At 39.5% G+C, this 25,209-nt stretch overlaps 1 protein-coding gene across 1 annotated transcript in view; it reads left to right on the top strand.

The window, feature by feature from the left end:
• The first annotated feature begins 943 nt into the window (after positions 1 to 943).
• The window catches only part of SLC5A8 (solute carrier family 5 member 8), a 65,485-nt gene continuing 41,219 nt past the window's right edge, over positions 944 to 25,209 (top strand). The window contains exons 1-3 of the mRNA XM_070599216.1: positions 944 to 2,040; positions 7,067 to 7,132; positions 8,991 to 9,042. Coding sequence (XP_070455317.1) covers positions 1,690 to 2,040; positions 7,067 to 7,132; positions 8,991 to 9,042 — 469 coding nt within the window. The 5' untranslated portion in view covers positions 944 to 1,689. The remainder of the gene's footprint in view (positions 2,041 to 7,066; positions 7,133 to 8,990; positions 9,043 to 25,209) is intronic.

Here is a 25,209-nt window from a genome sequence, read left to right as displayed (position 1 = left end):
TGCTAATGGGGTAGAGTAAACTGGCAGTGCATAGTGAATCTTGGGAGGGTTCATTCTTACAAGTAAAGCACTGCAGTTTGGATGAAGATGAAGAAACCGAGATGCAGTGGATGCTGTATCTTACAGGTTTTAAGATGCCACTTCATGTGAGAGTTTGAGCGCCAGGCAGTGAGAACAGGAGAAAATACTGTCTCTGTCGAAGAGAATCATAATAAGTGCAAATACAGTAAATTGCACAGAGTTGGGACATAATTCCAAACCACATGTTTGTTTAAATAATCGAATTACTCGGATTTAGCTTCTATTTCCTCCTGAAAATATTATACAAATAATGCCAGTTTACAAAAAATAAAATCTGATATAGCTTTCTTCACATATTGGGCTGGGCTAAGTGCATTCTGTGGATTGTTTACCAAGGATCAATTGGTAAATTATAAAGATGTATGAAAATGAACAACAATGGCCTGAAATAGACTTATGCCTGGGCACAATTGACTGGAGGGTCTATTTTAGAAGCAAAATGTGAGAATCACATTGTTTTACGAGCATGACTCATGTGTTGTTAGTAATATTTCAAGGGAAGCCACTTAAAATAGTCCTGAGTACTGATACGGGAAATGAGCTTTCAAGTGTCGTCATTTAAGTATACATATTTGTGTTTACATTTAACACATATCTACATTTGGACTCTACAAAGTATAGCAATGTGATAAAGAGAACAAATTTTGATATCAGACCTGGATTAAAAGTCTTAATCTCTCCTATTTCTTGGGCAAGTGTTTTAACCCTTCTAAACCAGTTTCCTCATTTGAAAAATGGAGATGATGCCTATTTCAAGGTTAATAGTAAGAATTACACTGGTTAATGTATAAGTTGCCAAGCACGTTGTATGTCACATGGTAAGGCTCATTAAATAGTAGGTACTATTAATATTATAGCAACTATCATTTCTAGGAGAGACTGTTGGGGATAAAAGATGTTCGTTGAATGAAAACTCAGGCAACCTATAGCACAGACTTCTTCCTCGCCTTTATAATAATTGCTTACCTGCTTAAGACCTGGGACCTCAGCTCACTGAACATTGGCACCCGAATCGCCCATTAATTTATCAAATAAGGCAATCTGAAAACTCCAAGTGTATCTTCTCGTAAGGACCTGGACTGTTGAAGTGGAAAACTAAAAGTAAAGGCGTGACAACTGCCCTTCGACCCCACTCCCCCATCGGTCGCCTGCTCATTTAAATGGTGCGTCCCCTCAGGTGCCACTCTTGATAAAATTTGCGCTGAGCGCTCCCTGTGGATTCGACGGACGCGCTGGAGGCTTCAGTCCTCACCTGCCCAGGTGTCTGCTGCGCTCCGGGATCCCGGCAACTGGGAGCCGGGCATCAGATGAGCGCTTAGAGTGGCGGGGGCGCTTCCCGAAGGCCCAGTTCGAGGGGCTCGGCTGGCTGCGGTGGGACCACCGGCTACCACCAGCGCATACCCACCTTCCCCCGTTCGCGGGGCGCTCGGGGACCCGGCGGGGACCGACTCCTGGAGCACGCCTCCAATTCCCGCAGGGCGCCACGCCCGCCGCGCTCCCGGCGCCGGGAAATAAGAAGTGAGCGCCAGGCCGGCCAGGTGAAGCTCCAGTCCCGGCTGATCGCCGCGGGGCCGCCAGTTCCGCGCGGGGCCGGGTGATCGCGCGGCCATGGACGCGCCGCGGGGCATCGGCAGCTTCGTGGTGTGGGACTACGTGGTGTTCGCCGCGATGTTGCTCATCTCGGCCGCCATCGGCATCTACTACGCCTTCGCGGGGGGCGGCCAGCAGAGCTCCAAGGAGTTCCTGATGGGCGGCCGAAGAATGACCGCCGTGCCAGTGGCGCTGTCCCTCACCGCCAGCTTCATGTCGGCGGTCACCGTCCTGGGCAGCCCCTCCGAGGTCTACCGTTTTGGGGCCATATACAGCATCTTTGCCATCACTTACTTCTTTGTGGTGGTCATCAGCGCGGAGATCTTCCTCCCTGTGTTCTACAAACTGGGAATTACCAGCACCTACGAGGTAAAGGATGATGGTGGGCTGGGGAGGGGTGTGGAGGACTTTTCTGGCTCCTGCAGAGATGTTCCTGGGGGCAGACCACCATATGGAAATCTCGGCCTGTCCAGGTCCATCACCTCCCATGCCCTCCCCTTTAAGGGAGAAGTGTTTGATAAAGGCCACAAAATCTTGGGACTTACTCTCAGGAGCTCAGTGAAAAAGAGGCTTCCAAATTAAAGGGAATGATTTGGACTAGTGCTCACTAAGGCCCTTTCTACTTTAACATCCTTGATTCTGAGTCAAGGGGAAAGATTTTAACACTTTTTATCTTGGGGGAGGGTAAGTTGTTCAAGTCTCAGCTCCTCCTCCTTGAAATAAATCCCCTTATTCGAGGTCTTTTCCAGGCACTATTCACTTTTCCAGGTTAGTTGGGGAAGAATTTTCACTCTCCCCTCCTTCCCCTTTCACACACATACCTGCCGTGGTGAGGAAGACAGTTAAATGGTTAAAGATGCTGTAACTCTTGTCCCAATACCTGCTTTGAGACCATTTTCTACTGCTTCCTAGCTAGGTAACCTTGGGTGACTTAGTGACCTTTTGCGTCTCTTCATTCATCTCAAAGTGAAAATTATAATACCACCTACCCCATCCAGTTGTTGGGAGGATTAAATAAAATGATGCAAGTGTAGCATTTAGAATAGTGTCTGGCACAGGGTAACTGCTGAATAAATATTGGCCATAAGTATTGTGGTGGTTAGAGGTGTTTATCTTGGGATCACTAGGAAAATTTGGTTGCAAGGTTCTTAAACAGCTCTGCCTTCTCTCTCTATGGAAAGATGATTAAGGAAAACCATCTTTCCTCTTGCATAAGCCCACTGGTTATAGGTTTTCTCAAGTTGTCTGCAGGAAAGGGCTTTGCAAATATAGTGAATGTTTGGTTTAGTTTAAAGAGCTTGAATGGGAGTGTGAGGGGAGGATAAAAACCCAGGGGAGTGGTGAGGCCCAGATTAGTGCCCTCAGTGGTCGCATTTACCCATCCTCCATGGACCAACCTGCAGAAGTTTCCTCTCTAATAGGCCATTACCCAGAGGACTCTGAGCCTCATTCTCACCGGCCACCTCTGTCTTTGAGTTTAATGTAGTGTTTGCTCCAACCCAGAGCCACTGGAAGGTGGTTTCCTAGTGAGGCTGGTTCAACTGGTGCTGGGGACCGGGCCCCAGTGGCACCGTAAGTGTAGGTGGCAAACTGCATGGGCTCTAGTCGTGTCGTTTAGAGCGAGGCATCCCTGGGGCAGCATTGTCTTCCGCTCACTCTGGTTGTTGTGTTTGAGAGAGTTCAGTCATCACCCCAGAAGTGAGCAGGATAGAATTTTTCTGTTTTGCAAAGGTGACAAATTGGCTGCCCCAGGCCAAACTCAGTCTTCAGTCATGATTGTTGTTGTTTTTTTTGACCCCTATGGTGTTTTGAAAAAAAATTAATTTATCGTTTAATGATGGTGGGAAGTCAAATAAAATTCCAGATTCTGGCTTCTTTTGACAACCTGGAAGACTTGTGACACTGGGCCTGCGCTCTGTGGCCACAGGAACTCCAGTTTGCAGTCATTACTATCACTTCCTATTAATTTCTATATTGAGGCCTCATCACTGTATTTGCATGGTTGCTTTCTCATGATAGAGAAATCTTTGCATTTATGTCTTTGTCAAAAATGCAAAAGAGAAAATGGACAGGAGTGAAGGGAGTTCTTATTTTGAGGGAGAGAGAGAGAACATATTTCTTAGTGGACTTGAGGAATGTTCCATCATGTTAATGTACAAACACCTGACCGATGCCGCTCAGGTGTTACCTGATGGGACTTATAGGCATTTGAGTCCGTGAGCGCTGATCTGTAGTTCACCAACTCCAAAACTCAGAAAGGGTTTGAAGAATTTGGCAAGAGGACTTCAGTCCCCACAGATGAATGCCGCTCTCATAGTCACTGACCCGTGCTTCTTTGGGGCAGCAACATTAACTCAACCAGAAACAGATTTCCCACACATTTCCAGCAGTGGAGGCTAAATTAGCAGGGTTCCAGCTAAAAATGGCAAAAGCTAACATTTACTGAATGTTTAATACATGCCAGACGCTAGGCTGCATGTTTTACATACATTATCTGATTCAATACTCAAAACAGTCCTTATAAGGGAGGTATTATGAGAGCCCCATTTTGCAGACAAAGAGACTCAGAGTTAGTTAAGCTACATAAGAGAGTGTGAAGCAAAGTAGACACATGCTTATAGGCTGTGTAGTGGTGCATAATGGCTGCTTCTGAAGGCTCTGGTGAGTCTGTTATAACCCCAAGCAAGGCTTATGACAGTTCAGAGAGAACAAGGGAAGTAGTACAGGACACATAGAGTTGTGGATGCACCAGGAGTGTTCACGACTACTGGGTGCCAGGCAATTGCGGACAGAGAAGTTAGATAACATGTTCTGTTTCTGACGGTTGGTCATGGCAAACACTTTCTTGAGGAATATTTTGTTTGTTTTATGCTGAGAGGCGGAGCCACCTGCACAGAATAAGAAGTGCAGCATCGGGTGATACCCTGGACTTTTGCTCAAGTATGAAATCTCTCCCTATTTATAGTTCGTTAGCTAAGACTGGCTGTTCAGGAGCATTTTTGATGTCTATCACCACCTTAAGTGTAGTCTGGCAGGTGTTTAGCAACTCCCAGATCCACAGACAAGAAGTGTAATGCAAGAATCCAATTTCATTCGCCACTTCTTCAGGATCTTTCTGGATCCAGCGAAATCTGTGTGTTTGAACTGAGTTGCCCAGACTCTCTCTGTTTTTATTTTTTTAATTCAGTAGATGTCTTAGCATCCCTAAGGTATTGAAAGTTCTGAGGACTGCGAGAGATCTTGGTTGACTGTTGGCACCTACTGTTAATCTATAGTTTTGTCTGGAAATCCTAGAGCTCTTCTCTAAGCCTGCTTCTCAGTGACTTGGGCTTCTGGGGGTGGGGGGGGGTCTCCACATATCTCTTTAGCAGACCAGTAACTACTGATATCTGAGATAGTGATATACTTCTTGGTTCTGTCTTGAGATGGTCTTGTTTCAGCTTAAATGCATAGGTTTGCCTGGATCCAGCTGACCTTGGAGTGGGGTGGGGAAATATATATATATACACACACACATATATTTATATATGTATGTATATTTCAGTTATTTGGTTTAACTTGCTACATTCTTATCTCCATCACATTTTTCTCTTCAGTTTTCTTTAGTCTGCAGCAATTTGGATACGTGTACCTAGAAAAGGCAAAGGCTTCCTTGTCTATTCATGTACATTCATTTGTAATAGAGTTTTACTAAAACAAGTATGAGGAAATAACATTGTTCTGTTTCTAGGCTTCAAGACACTTGAGTCTTCTGAAAAGTCTTCCAAAATGTCCTTGAATGATTTTCACACATGTAATTCACTGAAATTCAAACTCTCACTGCCTGTGGATTTAGATACCAGCTTCTTAATATCTTACTTTTGAATGAACAGTTTATAATATTTCTCCATCCATTTGTATCATTCAATAGCCTCCAAAACCCTGCAAAGTAAGAGGGGAAAGAATTATTACTGTGATCCTCATTTTCAAGAGGAGGAAGCTGAGATTTTATGTGACTCCACCAAGCTTGTGGAGTCAGGGGTGAGGCTGGGACAAGGGCTGGAATTCTTCCCCCAGTGTGTGACACTGAACTGTATATTTTTTGCACATCAGTTATTTTTGGAGGTCCTACTATGTGTCAGTGCCACCCACTCACTCTGTAAAATCTTAGACTCCTTGTCAGTTTACTTATTTATTTCAAATTATGTAGTGGTTACACCCACAAATTTTGGCATTAGATGGTCCTAGATTTGCATTGTGGCTCTGGCAACCATTAGTTGCAAACTTGGTGTTCTCTCTGAGCCCCAGTGTCCTCCTCTCTAACATGTACTTATACATACTACCTGCCTCATGAAGTTGCTGGAAGCACAGTCTACGTGACAAATCCTCTATGAACGTTAGCAGTGATTATGGAACAAAAATATCCAGTGTCTTTTCTTCTGATTTTTACCTAGTGTTAGTTTTGCCTTCCTTTTTCCCCCTGCTATATGAAAAGACTATTGTCAGCTTTAAGATTCTCTCTATGTGTAGTAATAGTATTCAAATTAAAGGATGTCTTGGGCCCCAGCTTGCTTCCAGCTCTGAAATTCTAGGATTCTAACTCTATAATACATTATGTTATATAACAGAGGAGATAAGCAGACTATATTATAAGATATAGCAGATGTCAAGGAGAGTAGGAAGAATTGGTAGGGTTGTTGGCTCTGAATGGAAATTGACGTGGGCTGGTTTAAGTTAAAAAAAAAAAGTATATTGGAAGGGTATGAGGGTAGCTCATAGAACAGAGGGGAAAGTTAAACAGACTGTGAAAAGGACAGGAGCCAGGGCAGCCTCTCCAGCAACCCTGTCAGGATCAGTCTGTTTCTGCTCCAGTCATTTTCTGTGGAAGAGAAGCTGATTGGCTAAGCTTGGGTCATGTGACTACCCCTTGGTCAGATGAGGCAGGGCACCTCGATTGACAATTTCATCACAATTGCCTGCTGTGGGAAAGGTGAATCAGGGAAATGTATGGAGTAGATACCAAGAGTAAGGGGAGAACAACACTTGGCTCATTCTAAAAATGCAGAATATAATTCCGTTTATATGACATTCTGGACAGAGCAAAGCTAGGGATGGAGAAATCAGTGACTGCCACGGTTTAGGGGTGGGGGAAGGGTTTGACTACCAAGGAGCAACAGGAGGGAGTTTTCTGGGGGTGATGGAACTGTTCTGTATATTTAAACCCACTTAACTGGACTCTAAAGCAACAGTCAATTTTGCTGCATGTAAATAAAAATAATAGTAAAGTAAAAATACAGAATGCAAATTAGTTATGAAATTACTTTAAATTTTCAGCTCATTTACCTCTTAAGCAGCTGATTTTTAAAAAGTGTCCAGAGGTTTCACATGTTAACCATTGTTCCTTTTTTTGAAACAGTATTTAGAACTTCGATTTAATAAATACGTTCGTCTCTGTGGGACAGTCCTCTTCATCGTTGAAACAGTAAGTAGCTCTCCATTAATTTATTGTTTTTCATTAAAATGTTTTTAACCAAAGCATCTCGGCCAAACTTACTCAGTAAATGCATGAAACATAAAAAAGACATGTTGAAATAGGAGGAAACAAAAAAGGAAAAACACTTGTCACTACACAGCATTAACCCTTAAGATCATGAAACAGTGTTTCTGCAAATGCCTTCCTTCTGGGACAAACAGAATCTTTTCAATGAATGTTAAATATTATATTGATCAAACAACATTATGTTGCTTATCCTACCTCCTACCATCCCCACCAAACTGACAGTCAGGGCATTACTGAGATGACACAGATATTTGAAGTAGCTGTAGTAGCAGCTGATAGTAGGAATAGGAGCATACTTCAAAAAATGAATCAGTACTCCCTTTTAAAAATGGAAACATGAGATCTAATTGAAACAGTTACTGAGTGTAAAACAACAGAACCATGTATTCTGGAGGAGTTTTTAAAGCCAGGGTCACAATCCAGTAATTCAAGAATTATGTAAGCATAGACTTACTGATTGACACAAATGGAAAGCAGAGATTTGCCAAGCCGTCAGTGACAAAGAATGCCTACCACCCTTCATCCAGATTGCTGGAGTCTTGTCATGATCATTGTCCCATCATTTGTATCCAGCTTCCTCTGGGTAGCTATGTACTTTAGAGATGGTTTTGATAATGAGAGTCTAGGAAGGAATTTTCCTGCTCATTCCTGTTTACAGTTCCGCTTCTCCAATCACAAGCTACCTAAACATTTGCTACAGCATGACAGAGTGGCTTTGTAAATTATTCAACTGGATTTTTTATCTCTGTAAATTACATAACTTAAGTTATATCAGCCCTCAAAGGAAGGAGCCCTTTGGGGTCTGCTAGAGATTCTGACACAGAGCTGAGGCTGGTACTTGCATTTGCCAACTGTTCAAACTCTCTTTGGATCCTTGTTAGAAATGCAAACAGAAATGAAAAGTGGGGACAAGTGTTAGGAATGTGGCCTATGGTCATGTTTTCAAATCTTCAACTTGGACAGAGTGAATGTGGAAAGCTAGTACACTCTTGCAGCAAGAGGGCAGCTTTAGCATCTTCCATTTGAAGGACTTACCTCCATAGCTCTACTCATGTTATATGATCAAACATTCAAATACTACATAATATGATTTTGTTTACAATGTTTTTATGGGGTAATCACAAAATTAGCTTCTGTGTGATATATTTGAAAAATCATGTGCAATGAAAATGATATTCTGAGAAAAGGGACTTTACGTATCTTATTCATGATTGTACCCCAGATTAATAAATATTTGTTAAATGTATGAATGAAAAATAATAAATAGTATTAAAAAGATGGAATGCAGTTTTTGTTGGCTTTGAGAATTTCTAGTGTAACTTTACACTTTTGTTTAATTAATGGGCATGCAAACCTTTAAAAACGAGTTTCCAAAATTCTCACTGTTTTCCCAATTGATTATGCAGTGTTTAACAATAGTTCAAAGGTATGTGAATGAAGGTCCATCCCCTTTTAAATTTCTTTTTTTCTTTGTAATTGTTTTAGATGCAGGAAAATTGATTTCAAGCTTGGATTGATGGATCAGTGACTGTCTGCACTAACCCCACATGAAAAGTCCATATTTATTCACAAAATTGCTCATGAGAGATTTTTATAACCTATGACCACATCACAAACAGAAAAGGAGAATCAACTTCACTTAAATAACATTTTTCAAGTTACAAACAATTTTATTAGGTCCACTGAAAGTGTGGTTTTAATTCCTAACTGAACTTATAGAAAGCTATCAATATTTTATTTGTAATTCATACCGTTTATTTGGTTTTCTTTTTTCCCATAGATTCTGTATACTGGAATTGTTATTTACGCCCCTGCTCTGGCTTTGAATCAAGGTACATTTTAAAGTTACCACTTATGTCACTCACATTTTGTGGTTCCTTTTTAATGGACTTTCTTCTCTCTTTGGAGAAACAGGGAAATAGAGGAATGCTTCTAATAACCTGTGTCAGCTTGAGGGGGGCCAGGTGGGTTCAGTGTCCACACTAGCAGCTTCTTTGTGTTCCTGGATCATAGTCCCCAAAGGTCTGTGGATTACTAGAGGAGCAGACTTCACTGGGCAGTGATCCTCTTGGATGTGCCAACCAGCCATTCATCATTCTTTCATAATGAATGCCCCCTATAGTCTGAATCACGAATAACGACACTCCCTCCCTTTGTGGCTTTAACCTGGAGCCCATCTCTAAGAGGCTTCTCTGTTCCTAGGCTCAGTTCCATTCTAAAAAGTCTGGCAGGGAGAGAAGATTTTCTTCTCCTCACTTCTAATATGGTCCAAAATTCAGGAGAATGAGATCTGTGTGATTTGAAATATCAGACTGCTCCTAGTGAGAAAAGGACAAATGGCTATAGTGTCTTTATAAACAAATGTATGAAGATTGTATTGATCCACAAATTACTATACTCTCTAGATTTGGGCAGATAAAAGCAGTGAAACTGGGATAGTTTACTGAGGCAAAGGTGACTGTTAGATCCTCAAAAGGCTTTGGGGAAACTCCATTTTCTTTAAATTCTTATCAATCACAAGTGAGTTTATTTCTAAGACTTCCTTATAAAATGGAGAAGTGGACTCTGTGATGGGCAGAATGTGATGCAGTTCCTGGAGTTAATATGAAATGGAAAAACCATGATAAATCCATACTCTAATTTCTTGCTTTCATGATAGATAGTAGTTATCATGTAAGTTTATAAGGTACAACAGTTTCATTTCAAAGAAGAACTCCGTTATATAATAGGCTTTTGAATTCTGAATGTCAGGCATGTTCCATGTCAATATTACCAGCATCATAAATGGATCGCTTTGTACATAAGGAACTGAGCTATAAACTTCATAAGTTACTTATTGGTTTTAAGTATAATCAAAGATGTTGGCTTTAGGGTTTTAAAGTGCAGTTCCAGGAATAAGGGAGTACTACCTTCAAACTGTGGAGAAATCGAGGCCTCTGTTCTTATCAGTTTATTGAACCACTCCCGAGGGATAAATTAGGAACCAAGAGACTGCATTTTGACTACTCGAATGTCAATTGTGTATTTTACTGTGACTAAGGCAGTACGCACAAACATAGGCACAGTACTTGGTGTTTTACAGATACTCAATAGAAACTTATTTAACTGAATTAGAGCTTAACGTTCTCTGGGTCCAATCGTTTTTTTTTACTATGGAAAACTTCAAATATATAGTAAAATAGAGAGGATAGTGTACTGAATCCTAGTGTATCCATCAGTCTACACTAATTATCAGCTCTGGTTTAATTCACTCTGCGTTTCCCTCACTAGATTATTTTGCTGTAACTTTGAGGTATCATTTCACCTGAATTCAGTATGTCTTTTAAAAATAAAGACCTGTTTTTTAAACACAATTATACTATCATATCTAAAATGTTAACACTAATTCCTTAGTATCATTGATATCAAGTCAGTGTTCAGCTTTCCCTGATTTTTTTTTGTGTTTGTTAGAATCAACATCCAAGTAAGTTTATCTAATTGCAATTAGTTGATGTGTCTCTTAAGTTTCTCTTTCTTGCTTTCTAAAGTTGAAAAATTATTACTTCTTATCATTTAAATTGAGATATAGCTTATAAACAATAAAAACGCGCAGATTATACAGCTTATGTATACTTTTGATGTTGAGTTTACTGGCTCATGGAATAGTAAAATGAATACAAAAAGACAAATAACCTTGTAAAATGTGGGCAAAAGACTTGAATAGACATTTTACAAGAGGAGATACTCTTCCAATCCATTACGTGGTATCTATCCATTTGTCCAGGCCTTTGAAAACTTCTCTTAGTAAAGTTTTATAGTTTTTGATGTTGAAGTCTTGTGCATATTTCTTAGGTTTACTTCCAGATAATTGATATTTTTGATGCTATTGCAAATGGTATCATTTTATAATATTTTCTAATTATTCATTGCAAATATATGAAATTACAGTTGATGGGGCCAGCCCCGTGGCCGAGTGGTTAAGTTCGCACACTCTGCTTCGGTGGCCCAGGGTTTTGCTGGTTCAGATCCTGGGAGCGGACATGGCACCACTCGTCAGGCCACGCTGAGGCAGAGACCCACATGCCACAACTAGAAGGATCCACAACTAAAGTGTACAGTTATGTACTGGGGGGACTTGGGTAGAAAGAGCAGAAAAAGAAAAGATTGGCAACAGTTGTTAGCTCAGGTGCCAATCTTTAAAAATACAGTTGACTTTTATATATTGATCTCCTATGCTGAGATTTGCTAAATTTGCTTCTAATTCAAGTAGGTTTTTGGCAAATCCCTTAGGATTTTCGTGTTGTTTATGAATAGATACAGTTTTAGTTTTTCTTTTCTAGACTGTATGCTTCTTATTTCTCTTTCTTGTCTTACTGCACTGTCAACATGGGAAATTATATTGATTTTCAAATGTTAAATCAGTTTTGCATTCTTGGAATAGACCTCACTTGGTCATGATGTATTAACCTACTTATTATTGCTGGATTTGATTTGCTAATGTTTTGTTAAATATTTTTACAGTCTATGTGGACTGTCGACCTGAAGTTACTTTTCTTTTAATGTCTTTGTCAGGATTTTTGTATCAATTATGCTGGCTTCATAAATGAATTGGGAAGTGTTCCTTCTTCTATTTTCTGACAGACTTTATATAAAATTGTGTATTTGTTTCTTGAATGCTTGTAGAATTCACAATGAAGACATCTGGGCTCAACATTTGTTTTTATAGAAAGGTTTTGGTATATGGGTTCGATTACTTTAATAAATATGGAGTTATTCATATTTTCTAATTCTTATTGAGTCAGTTTTGGTGAACTGTGTTTTTCATGGAATTAATTCATTTTTATCTAACTCATCAAATTCATTGCCATAAAGTTGTTTATAACATCCTGTTACCCTTTTAATGTTTGTAGTACGTATAGTGATGTCCTTTCTAATTATTCCTAATATCGATATCTTTTCTATCTTTTTTCTTCATGTATCTCACTATTCTTTTATTGATGTTTTCAGTTTTTTCTAAGAACCAGTTTTTGGCTTTGTTGATTTTATGTGTTTGCTTTCTATTTATTAATTCGTGCTATTATGTTTATTGTTTCTTTTCTACTACTTACTTTGGATTTAAATTTTCTAGGTTCTTAAGATAGAAAATTGATCATTGATTTTGAATCTTTCTTATTTTTTAAGGTAAACTTTTAAGTTATAAATTTTTCTTTAAGTACTACTTAATCTGCATCCTACAGATTTTGATACATTGTGTTTTTATTATCACTCAGTTCAAAATATTTTCTAATTTCTCTTATGATTTCTTTCACCCAGAGGTAACTTAGAAGTCTATTACATAATTTTCAAACATTTGGTGATTTTCTAACATATCTTTTTGTTATTTATTTTTAAATTAATACTGTTTTGGTCAGAGAACTATTATTATTTTAATCCTTGGAGACTTATTGAAATTTGTTTTATGACTCAGAATATGGTCTATCTTGCTGAACATTCTATGTACTCTTATAAAAATGTGTATTGTGTAGTTATTGGGTGTAATGTTCTATAAATGTCAAAGGTTCAGTTGGTTAATAGTGTTCAAATCTTCTTTATCTTAAGCAATAATTTTTACTTATATCAGTTACTGAAGAGGGATGTTAAACTCTCCAAATATAACTGCTGATTTTTCCTCTTCTGTTCTGTCAATTTTTAGCAGATGTATTTTGAAACTCCTTTAAAGTCTCTTTTGCTTTGTGATATCCCTCCCTTTTTTTAAATTGCAGTTTATTTTTTGAAGAAAGTGGGTCATTTGTTCTGTCTAATTTTCCAGTTCTTGGTTTTACTGAATGTATCACCATGGGGTCATTTAATGTTCCCAAGTCCTCTGTATTTCTTATGAACTAGTAGTTAGATCTATAAGTTTTCCTCAGACTCCAGTTCAACTTTTTGGAAAGAATATTTCATAGGTAGTGTCATTTATTTCCTTCAAAAGGCATAGAATGTGAGTCTTTTTAAAAAAAATTATTAGCAATCATTGTTGGTCGTTCTAGGTCTATTATTTCATTAGGGCTTATAAAATGGGGTATTCTTTTTTTATAAAATAAGTAAATTTTATTTTGATACCTTGACTTTTTTTTAATTGAGGTCATATTGTCTTTTAAAATTGTGTAAATTTCACAATTTTTTGTGTAAAATTGTGTACATTATTATATTTCAGTTTCAGTATAGCTTGTATTGTGTTCCCCACCAATAGTCTAGTTTTTATCCATACACATGTACCCTTTACCCCTTTTTCCCTCCCCTCACATGCTTTTCCTCTGGTAACCACTAATTTTTTCTCCTTATCTATGTGTTTATTGGTTTATTGGTTTATTGGTCCACATATGAGTGAAATCATACAGTATTTATCTTTCTCCGTCTGACTTATTTCACTTAACATAATACCCTCAAAGTCCATCCATGTTGTCACAAATGGCACAATTTCATCTTTTATATGGCTGAGTAGTATTCCATTATATATACATACCACATCTTCTTTATCCATTCATCCATTGATGGGCACTTGAGTTGCTTCCACATCTTGGCTGTTGTGAATAATGCTACAATGAACATAAGGATGCATATATCTTTTTGAATTATTGATTTCATATTCTTTGCATAAATAACAAATAATAGAATAGGTGGATCATACAGTATTTCTATTTTTATTCTTTGAGGAATCTCCATACTGTTTTCCATAGTGGCTGCACCAGTTTGTATTCCTGCCAGCAGTGTATGAGAGTTCCCTTTTCTCCACATCCTCTTCAACACTTGTTATTTCTTATCTTGTTAATTATAGCCATTCTGATGGGTGTGAGGTGGTATGTCATTGTAGTTTTGATTTGCATTTCTCTAATAATCAATGCTGTTGAACAACTTTTCATCTGCCTGTTGGCCATCTGTATATCTTCTTTGGAAAAATGTCTGTTCATGTTCTCTGCCTTTTTGATTGCGTTGTTCATTTTTTGTTGTTGAGTTGTATGAGTTCTTTATATACTTTGGAAATTAACCCCTTGTTCGGTATATGATTTGTAAATATTTTCTCCATTGATGGTGGGTTGTCTTTTCATTTTCTTTCTTTTTCTTTTTTGGTGAGGAAGATTGGCCCTGAGCTAACATCTGTTGCTGATCTTCCTCTTTTTGCTTGAGGAAGATTGTCCCTGAGCTAACATCTATGCCAATCTTCCTTTATTTTGTACGTGCAATGCCACCGCAGCATGGCCTGATAAGTGGTGTGTAGGTTCATGCCTGGGATCCAAACCCACGAATCCCAGACTGCGTAGGCAGAGTGTGCGAACTTAACCACTACACCACTGGGCAGATCCCTCATTTTCTTGGTGGTTTCCTTTGCTTTACAGAAGCTTTTTAATCTAATGTAGTTCCATTTGTTTATTTTTTCTTTTGTTTCCCTTGCCTGAGGAGACATGGTATTCAAAAAGATACTGCTAACACCAATGCCAGAGTGTGCTGCCTATATTTTCTTCTAAGAGTTTTATAGTTTCAGGTCTTGTATTCAAATCTTCAATTTATTTTGAGTTAATTTTTGTGTGTAGTGTAAGATAATGGTCTGCTTTCATTCTTTTGCATGTGACTGTCCAGTTTTCCCAACACCATTTAATTGAAGAGACTTTCCTTTCTCCATTGTGTGTTCTTGGCTCCCTTGTCACAGATTAGTTGTCCATAGATGTGTGGTTTTATTTCTGGGCTCTCAATTCTGTTCCATTGATCTGTGTGTCTGTTTCTGTGCCAGTACCATGCTGTTTTGATTCCCATAGCTTTGTAGTATAATTAGAATTCAGGGAGTGTGATACCTGCAACTTTGTTCTTTTTTCTCAGGCTTCCTTTGAATATTGAGGGTCTTTTGTTGTTCCATATAAATTTTAGAATTCTTTGGTCTGTTTCTGTGAAGAAGGTCATTGAGATTCTCATTGGGATTGCATTTGAATCTGTAGATTGCTTTAGGTAATATGGACATTTTAACTACGTTTATTCTTCCAATCCATGAGCCTGGAATATCATTCTATTTCTTTATGTTTTCTTCAATTTCTTTCAATAATGTCTCATAGTTTTCAGTGGATAGATCTTTCAACTCCTTGGTTAAATTTATTCCTAGGTATTTTATTCTTTTATTGTGATTATAAATGGAATTGTATTCTTGACTTCTCTTTCTGATAGTTTGTTGTTAGTGTATAGAAATGAAACTGAGTTTTGTATGTTGATTTTGTATCCTGAAACTTTATTATATTTGTTGATTATTTCTAATAGTTTTTTGATAGATTCTTTAGAGTTTTCTGTATATAGAATCATGTCATCTGCAAATAATGAGAGTTTCACTTCTTCTTTTCCAATTTTGATACCTTTTATTTTTTTTCTTGCCTAATTGCTCTGGCTAAAACTTCCAGTACTATGTTGAATAAGAGTGGTGAGAGTGGGCATCCTTGTCTTGTTCCTGTTTTTATTTTTTTTATTTTATTTTTTTTTATTTATTTATTTTTTATTTTTTTATTTATATATATTTTTTTATTAATGTTATGATAGATTACAAGCTTGTGAGATTTAAGTTGTACATTTTTGTTAGTCATGTTGTGGGTACACCACTTCCCCCTTCGTACCCTCCCCCCACCCCCCCTTTTCCCTGGTAACCACCAATCAGATCTCCTTCTCAATATACTAATTTCCACCTATGAGTGGAGTCATATAGAGATCGTCTTTCTCTGACTGACTTATTTCGCTTAACATAATGCCCTCGAGGTCCATCCACGTTGTTGTGAATGGGCCAATTTCGTCTTTTTTTATGGCTGAGTAGTATTCCATTGTGTATATATACCACATCTTCTTTATCCAGTCATCAGTTTCTGGGCATGTAGGCTGGTTCCACGTCTTGGCTATTGTAAATAATGCTGCGATGAACATAGGGGTGCAACGGACTCTTGAGATATCTGTTATCAGGTTCTTAGGATAGATACCCAGTAATGGGATGGCTGGGTCATAGGGTATTTCTATTTTTAACTTTTTGAGAAATCTCCATACTGTTTTCCATAGTGGCTGTACCAGTTTGCATTCCCACCAACAGTGTATGAGGGTTCCTCTTTCTCCACAACCTCTCCAACATTTGTCGTTCTTGGTTTTGGATGTTTTTGCCAATCTAACGGGGTTAAGGTGATATCTTAGTGTAGTTTTGATTTGCATTTCCCTGATGATTAGCGATGATGAACATCTTTTCATGTGTCTATTGGCCATATTCATATCTTCTTTTGAGAAATGTCTGTTCATGTCCTCTGCCCATTTTTTGATCGGGTTGTTTGTTTTTTTGTTGTTAAGCAGTGTGAGTTCTTTGTATATTATGGAGATTAACCCTTTGTCGGATAAGTGGCTTGTAAATATTTTTTCCCAATTAGTGAGCTGTTTTTTTGTTTCAATTCTGTTTTCCCTTGCCTTGAAGAAGCTCTTTAGTCTGATGAAGTCCCATTTGTTTATTCTTTCTATTGTTTCCCTCAACTGAGGAGTTACAGTGTCCGAAAAGATTCTTTTGAAACTGATGTCAAAGAGTGTACTGCCTATATTCTCTTCCAAAAGACTTATTGTCTCAGGCCTAATCTTTAGGTCTTTGATCCATTTTGAGTTTATTTTGGTGTGTGGTGAAAAAGAATGGTCAATTTTCAATCTTTTGCATGTGGCTGTCCAGTTTTCCCAGCACCATTTGTTGAAGAGACTTTCTTTTCTCCATTGTAGGCCCTCTGCTCCTTTGTCGAAGATTAGCTGTCCATAGATGTGTGGTTTTATCTCTGGGCTTTCAATTCTGTTCCATTGATCTGTGGACCTGTTTTTGTACCAGTACCATGCTGTTTTGATCACTGTAGCTTTGTAGTATGTTTTGAAATCGGGGATTGTGATTCCGCCGGCTTTGTTTTTCTTGCTCAGGATTGCTTTAGCAATTCGTGGTCTTTTGTTCCCCCATATGAATTTTAGGATTGTTTGTTCAATTTCTGTGAAGAATGTTCTTGGGATTCTGATTGGGATAGCATTGAATCTGTATATTGCTTTAGGTAGTATGGACATTTTAACTATGTTTATTCTTCCAATCCATGTACAAGGAATGTTTTTCCATCTCTTTATGTCATCGCCTATTTCTTTCAAGAAAGTCTTGTAGTTTTCATTGTATAGATCCTTCACTTCCTTGGTTAAGTTTATCCCCAGGTATTTTATTCTTTTCGTTGCGATTGTGAATGGGATAGAGTTCTTGAGTTCTTTTTCTGTTAGTTTATTGTTAGTGTATAGAAATGCTACTGATTTATGCACGTTAATTTTATACCCTGCTATTTTGCTGTAGTTGTTGATTATTTCTAATAGTTTTTCTGTGGATTCTTTGGGGTTTTCTATGTATAAGATCATGTCGTCTGCAAACAACGAGAGTTTTACTTCTTCATTACCTATTTGGATTCCTTTTATTTCTTTTTCCTGCCGAATTGCTCTGGCCAGCACCTCCAGTACTATGTTGAATAGGAGTGGTGAAAGTGGGCACCCTTGTCTTGTTCCTGTCCTCAGAGGGATGGTTTTCAGCTTTTGTCCATTGAGTATGATGTTGGCTGTGGGTCTATCATATATGGCCTTTATTATGTTGAGGTACTTTCCTTCTATACCCATTTTACTGAGGGTTTTTATCATAAATGGGTGTTGGATCTTGTCGAATGCTTTCTCTGCATCTATTGAGATGATCATGTGGTTTTTGTTTTTCATTTTGTTGATGTAGTGTATCACGTTGATTGACTTGTGGATGTTGAACCATCCCTGTGTCCCTGGTATAAATCCCACTTGATCATGGTGTATAATCTTTTTGATGTATTGCTGTAATTGGTTTGCCAAAATTTTGTTGAGGATTTTTGCATCTATGTTCATCAGTGATATCAGCCTGTAGTTCTCCTTCTTTGTGTTGTCCTTGTCAGGTTTGGGGATCAGAGTGATGTTGGCTTCATAGAATGTGTTAGGGAGTTCTCCATCTTTCTCAATTTTCTGGAACAGTTTGAGGAGAATAGGTATTAAGTCTTCTTTGAATGTTTGGTAGAATTCTCCAGAGAAGCCGTCTGGTCCTGGACTCTTGTTTTTGGGGAGGTTTTTGATTACCGTTTCTATTTCCTTACTTGTGATTGGTCTATTCAGATTCTCCATTTCTTCCTGATTCAGTTTGGGGAGATTGTAGGAGTCTAGGAATTTGTCCATTTCTTCCAGGTTGTTCAATTTGTTGGCGTATAGTTTTTCATAGTATTCTCTTATGATCTCTTGTATTTCATTGGTATCTGTTGTGATTTCTCCTCTGTCATTCCTGATTTTATTAATTTGCGATTTCTCTCTTCTTTTCTTGGTGAGTCTGGCTAGGGGTTTGTCAATTTTGTTAATTCTTTCGAAGAACCAACTCTTTGTTTCATTGATCCTTTCTATTGTCTTTTTTGTTTCAATATCGTTTATTTCTGCTCTTATTTTTATTATTTCCCTCCTTCTACTGACTCTGGGCTTTGTTTGTTCTTCTTTTTCTAGTTCTGTTAGGTGTCGTTTGAGGTTGCTTACGTGAGCTTTTTCTTGTTTAGTGAGGTGAGCCTGTATTGCGATGAATTTCCCTCTTAGGACTGCTTTTGCTGCATCCCAAATGATTTGGTATGTCATGTTCTCATTTTCATTTGTCTCCAGATAATATTTGATTTCTTCTTTAATTTCTTCAATGATCCATTGTTTGTTGAGAAGCGTGTTGTTTAGTCTCCACATTTTTGCACCTTTCTCTGCTTTTTTCTTGTAGTTGATTTCTAGTTTAATAGCGTTATGATCAGAAAAGATGCTTGATATTATTTCAACTCTCTTGTATTTATTGATGTTTGCTTTGGTTCCCAAAATATGGTCAATCCTTGAGAATGTTCCATGTGCACTTGAGAAGAATGTGTAACCTGCTGTTTTTGGATGAAGTGTTCTCTATATATCTATTAAGTCCATCTGGTCTAATTTTTCATTTAATTCTATTATTTCCTTGTTGATTTTCTGTCTGGATGTTCTGTCCATTGGTGTTAATGGTGTGTTGAGGTCCCCTACTATTATTGTATTGTTGTTGATGTCTTCTTTTAGTTCTATTAAGAGTTGCTTTACAAATTTTGGTGCTCCTGTGTTGGGTGCGTATATATTTATAAGTGTTATGTCTTCTTGGTGGAGAGTCCCTTTTATCATTATATACTGTCCCTCTTTATCTTTCTTTATCTGTTTTGTTTTGAAATCTACCTTGTCTGATATTAGTATAGCGACACCTGCTTTCTTTTGTTCATTATTAGCTTGGAGTATTGTTCTCCATCCCTTCACTCTGAGTCTGTGTTTGTCTTTGGGGCTGAGGTGTGTTTCCTGGAGGCAGCATATTGTTGGATCTTGTTCTTTGATCCATCCTGCCACTCTGTGTCTTTTGATTGGGGAGTTCAATCCATTTACATTTAGAGTGATTATTGAGACGTGGGGGCCTACCACTACCATTTTGTGTCTTGTTTTCCGGTTTTCTTCAGTTTCCTTTGTTTCTCGTCCCATGGTTTAATCTGTTCTGATGTAGAGCTGCTACTCTCTGTTGTTGTCCTTCTACTTATCTCCTCTGCTCTTGGTTTTGTAGCCCCTTTCCTTTTTTGGATTTTTCAGGAATGAGGGTTTTCCTGAGGATTTCCTGAAGAGGAGGTTTTGTGGCAATGAACTCCCTTAATTTTTGTTTATCTGGGAAAGTTTTTATTTCTCCATCGTATTTGAAGGATATTTTCGCTGGGTAGAGAATTCTCGGCTGTAGGTTTTTGTCCTTCAGATTTTTGAATATATCATTCCACTCTCTTCTAGCCTGTAAAGTTTCTGCTGAGAAATCTGCTGATAGCCTGATGGGGGTTCCTTTGTAGGTTAGTTTCTTTTGCCTGGCTGTCCTTAATATTTTCTCCTTGTCGTTGACTTTTGCTAGCTTCACTACTATATGCCGTGGAGTTGGTCTTCTTGCATTGATAAAGTTTGGAGATCTATTGGCTTCTGTCACCTGAAGATCCATCTCCCTCACCAGATTTGGGAAGTTCTCAGCCATTATTTCTTTGAATAGGTTTTCTGCCCCTTTCTCCTTCTCTTCTCCCTCTGGTATACCTATAATCCTTACGTTGCATCTCCTAATTGTGTCTGATAATTCTCGGAGAGTTTCTTCATTTCTTTTAAGTCTTGCTTCTCTCTCCTCCTCTGCCTGCAACAATTCTATATTGCCATCTTCCAGATTGCTAATTCTTTCCTCCATATTATCGGCCCTACTGTTCAGAGCATCTAGATTTTTCTTAATCTCCTCTATTGTGTTCTTCATTTCCAATATTTCTGTTTGGTTCTTCTTTATCGTATCAAACTCTTTTGTGGCATAGCTCCTGAACTCGTTGAGTTGTCGGTCAGAATTCTCTCTTAACTCATTGAGAATCCTAATGATGGCTGTTTTGAAGTCATCATCATTTAGGTTATATATCTCATTTTCTTTGGGATTGTTTTCTGTGTATTTGTTACTTTCTTTCTGTTCTGGAGATTTAATGTATTTTTTCATATTGCTTGATGATGTTGATTTGTGCCTCCGCATGGAGATAGAGTTTAGTTGCTCCTTTCACTTGTTTCAGCTGCTGCGGTGGGGGGAGCAGCTGTTTATACTTCACCAACCAGGAACCCTGTCCGTAGTTGCTAACTGGGCCTGGGCCCCTCTTCGTAGCCACAGTGGCCCTTTGGATTCCCTCCTCTGCCGTGGGGGCCATCACAGGGGGGCTTCAGGCTGCAGGTGCCTACTGTTGTTGCCCACCTAGATGCGCTCTCTCCTTGGGGTCTGCAACAGTGTTATGGGCTTTTCCAGCGGCCAGTGGTGGGATCACTTATATTTGTCGCTCCGTTGCTGTCGGCACCCACCAAATCTCACTTGTCCTCTATGGGTCGCAGGAGAGCTATTGGCATCTTCTACAGTCTGTGGTTAGTACACCTAGCTATGCTGCTTTTGCCCTGGGGTCTTCCAGCCTTGTGGCTGGCGGCTGGGTGCCTTCTACTGGTGCTGTGCAGAGGCTTTCCCTAAGGCTGCTGTGAGCCTGTAGGGTTTCCCCCTAGGCTACTAAGCTGGGTCTCTGGAACTCTCTCCAGCCCCAGTCCTCTCCGAGATCTCCGGCAATCCCTAGCCTCACGGGGTGGGCAACGGCAGCTGGGGGTCGCCCCGCCCTCTGGGATTCTCTCCGGGCCTCTCCCGGAGCCGTGAATGCTCAGCGTGACCCCTCTGCTAACGGCACACAGAGAGTTTTGTCTGCTGCCCGGGCGGAGCTCCAGCGCTTCCCCTCCGGGTCGCCGAACCGGCCTTTGAAAGTTCCCCCAGCCCCGGTCCTCTCCGAGATCTCTGGCAATCCCTAGTCCCACGGGGCGGGCAACGGCAGCTGGGGGTCGCCCCGCCCTCTGGGCTTCTCTCCGGGCCTCTGCCGGGAGCCCTGAATGCTGGGCGTGGCCCCTCTGCTAATGGCAGACAGAGAGTTTTGTCTGCTGCCTGGCGGAGCTGCGGCGCTTCCCCTCCGGGTCGCCGAACCGGCCTTTGAAAGTTCCCCCGCCCCGGTCCTCTCCGAGATCTCTGGCAATCCCTAGTCCCACGGGGCGGGCAACGGCAGCTGGGGGTCGCCCCGCCCTCTGGGATTCTCTCCGGGCCTCTCCCGGAGCCGTGACTGCTCAGCGTGGCCCCTCTGCTAACGGCACACAGAGAGTTTTGTCTGCTGCCCGGGCGGAGCTCCGGCGCTTCCCCTCTGGGTCGCCGAACCGGCCTTTGAAAGTTCCCCCAGCTCCGGTCCTCTCCGAGATCTCCGGCAATCCCTAGTCCCACGGGGCAGGCAACGGCAGCTGGGAGACCTCCGTGCCCTCCGTGTCTCTCTCTGGGACCCTCCGGGCGCCCCGAGCACCAGGCTGGGTCTCCCCGCCAATGGCGGGGAGAGACTCTCCCCGCGGGCTCAGGTGTGCAACTCCAAAGTTTCCCTCTGCGTTTAGGAGTAATTGCGGGGGGTTTAGGTAGGGTTCTGGTCACCTGTTTCCACCGTCGCTCCTCTGTTGTGTTCTCGCTCCTGCCCTAGATGTGTGTGGATCCTCTGGGGGCGTCCGTTGGAAGAAAGCCGCTTGCGGGTACTAGGCTGCCCGTCGGGGTCGGAGAGTTTTCACCTATTTCCACATCCTCCCGGAGGAAAGTCCATCCGCCTTCCGATGTATAGTCGCGTGGGTGTCTCAGACGTCCTGAGATGCTGTCTGGATATCCTTTGTCAAGCGATAAGTGTCCAAATAATTGTAGACTCGAAGGGCGAGAGACAAAGAGGACTACTCACGGCGCCATCTTGGCTCTCCCTTGTTCCTGTTTTTAGACGAATGGCTTTTAGTTTTTCTCCATTGAATATGATATTGGCTATGGGTTTGTCATAGATGACCTGTTATGTTGGGGTACTTTCCTTCTATACCCATTTTATTGAGAGTTTTTTAAAATCATAAATGGATGTTGGATCCTGTCAGATTCTTTCTCTGCATCTGTTGAGATGGTCATGTAGTTTTTATTCTTCATTTTGTTAATGTGGTATATCACTTGATTGATTTGTGGATGTTGACCCATCCCTACATCCCTGGAATAAATCCCGTTTGATTGTGGTGTATGATCCTTTTAATGTATTATTGTAGTTGATTTACTAATATTTTGTTGAGGACGTTTGCATCTATGTTCATCAGTGATATTGACCTGTAATTTTCCTTTTTTTGTGTTGTCCTCCTCTTATTTTGGTATCAAGGTAGTGTTCACCTCACAAAATGAGTTAGGAAGCATCCCTTCCTCTTCAATTTTTCAGAATAGTTTGAGAAAGATAGGACTTAAATTTTTGAATGTTTGGTAGAATTCACCAGAGAAGCCATCTGGTCTTGGACTTTTGTTTTTTAGAAGTTTTTGATTACTGTTTCAATCTGTTTGCTTGTGATTGGCCTATTCAGATTCTCATTTCTTCTTGATTCAGTTTTGGGAGGTTATGATTCTAAGAATTCATCCACTTATTCTAGGTTATCCAGTTTATTGGCATATAGCTTTTCATACTATTCTCTTATAATCCTCTGTATTTCTATGGTGGCCATTGTCATTTCTCCTCTTTAATTTCTTATTTTATTTATTTGAATATTCTCACTTTTTTTCTTAGTGAGTCTGGCTAAGGCTTGTCAATTTGGTTTCTCTTCTCAAAGAACCAGCTCTTAGTTTCACTGATCCTTTCTGTTGTTTTTTCAGTCTCTATTTCATTTATTTCTCCTCTGATTTTTATTATTTCCTTCCTTCTACTGACTTTGGGCTTTGTTTGTTCTTCTTTTTCTACTTCTTTTATGTATATGGTAGGCCTGTATATTTGAGATTTTTCTTGTTTGTTGAGATTGGCCTGTCTTGCTATAAATTTCCCGCTTAGTACTGCTTTTGCTGCATCCCATATTTTTGTATATTGTGTTTTCATTGTCATTTGTCTCTAGATTTTTTTGATTTCTCCTTTGATTACTTCAGTGATTCAGTGGTTGTTCAGTATCATGTTACTTAGTCTCCACATATTTGTGACTTTCCCAGCTTTTTTCTTGTAGCTGATTTCTAGTTTCATAGAATTGTGGTTGGAAAAGATGCTTGATATGATTTCAATCTTCTTAAATTTATTGAGGCTTGCTTTATTTCTCAACATATGGTCCATCTTTGAGACCGTTTCATTTAAACTTGAGAAGAATGTATATTCTGCCATTTTTGGATGGAATGTGCTATATATATTTATTAAGTCCATCTGGTCTAGTGTTTCATTGTTTCATTTAAGGCCACTGTTTCCTTGACTTTCTGTCTTGATGATCTATCCATTGACCTAAGTGGGGTGTTAAGGTCCCCTACTATTATTGTGTTCCTGTCATTTTCTCCCTTTAGGTCTGTTAATAGTTGCTTTATATACTTTGGTGCTCCTGTGTTTGCTGCATATATATTAATAAATGTTATGTCTTTTTGGTGGAATGTCCCTTTTATCATTATATAATAACCGTCTTTGTCTCTTATCTTTTTTATCTTGAAATTTACTTTGTCTAAGTATGGCTACACCTGCTTTCTTTTGCTTGCCATTTGCCTGGAGTATCATCTTCCATCTCTTCACTCTGAGCCTATGTTTGTCTTTAGAGCTGAGGTGTTTTTCCTGGAGGTAGCATATTGATGAGTCTTCTTTTTTAACCCATCCAGCCACTCTGTGTCTTTTGATTGGTGGACTCAATCCATTTACATTTAGAGTGATTATTGATATATGAGGGTTTAAAACTGCCATTTTATCTTTTGTTTTCTGTTTATTGTTCCCTTACCCTTGTATTTCTGGCTGCCATTTCAGTTTGTTGGTTTTCAGTGATTGCTCAGTTTTTCTCTTATTTATGATTTCTGACTCTGCTCTGATTTTTTGTTTTATAATTACCATGAGGTTTGTATAAATGATCTCATAGAGCCAGCCCTGATGGCCTAGTGGTTAAAGTTTGGCACTCACCACTTTGGTGGTCCAAGTTCACTTCCCACTTGTGGAACCATACCACCCATTTGTCAGTTGCCATACTGTGGTGGTGGCTCAAATATAAGAACTGGAACAACTTACAACTAGGATGTACAAACATACACTGCAGCTTTGGGGAGGAAAAAAAAAAAGAAGAAGATTGGCAACAGATGTTAGCTCAGGGTGAATCTTTCCCTGCCAAAAAAAAAAAAGAAAAGAAAAAAAGATCTCATAGATGAGATAGTCCATTTTGTGATAGCCTCTTCTCTTCGTTAGCCTATGCAGGTTCCATTATTCTCCCCTTCTGTGGTTTTGATGTCACAAATTATTCTTTTTTTGTGTTGCGAGTTTCTGACTAAATTGAAGTGTTTATAGTTATTTTTGGTGCTTTCTTTCCCTTTATCCTTTATTTTATAATTAAGTGTTTGGTAACATATTCTGATGGAGAGCTGCAAT

The sequence above is a fragment of the Equus przewalskii genome, chromosome 29, assembly GCF_037783145.1.
Source record: "Equus przewalskii isolate Varuska chromosome 29, EquPr2, whole genome shotgun sequence".
NCBI classification, from domain to species: Eukaryota; Metazoa; Chordata; class Mammalia; order Perissodactyla; family Equidae; genus Equus; species Equus przewalskii.
This window is presented reverse-complemented; position numbering and strand designations above follow the sequence as displayed.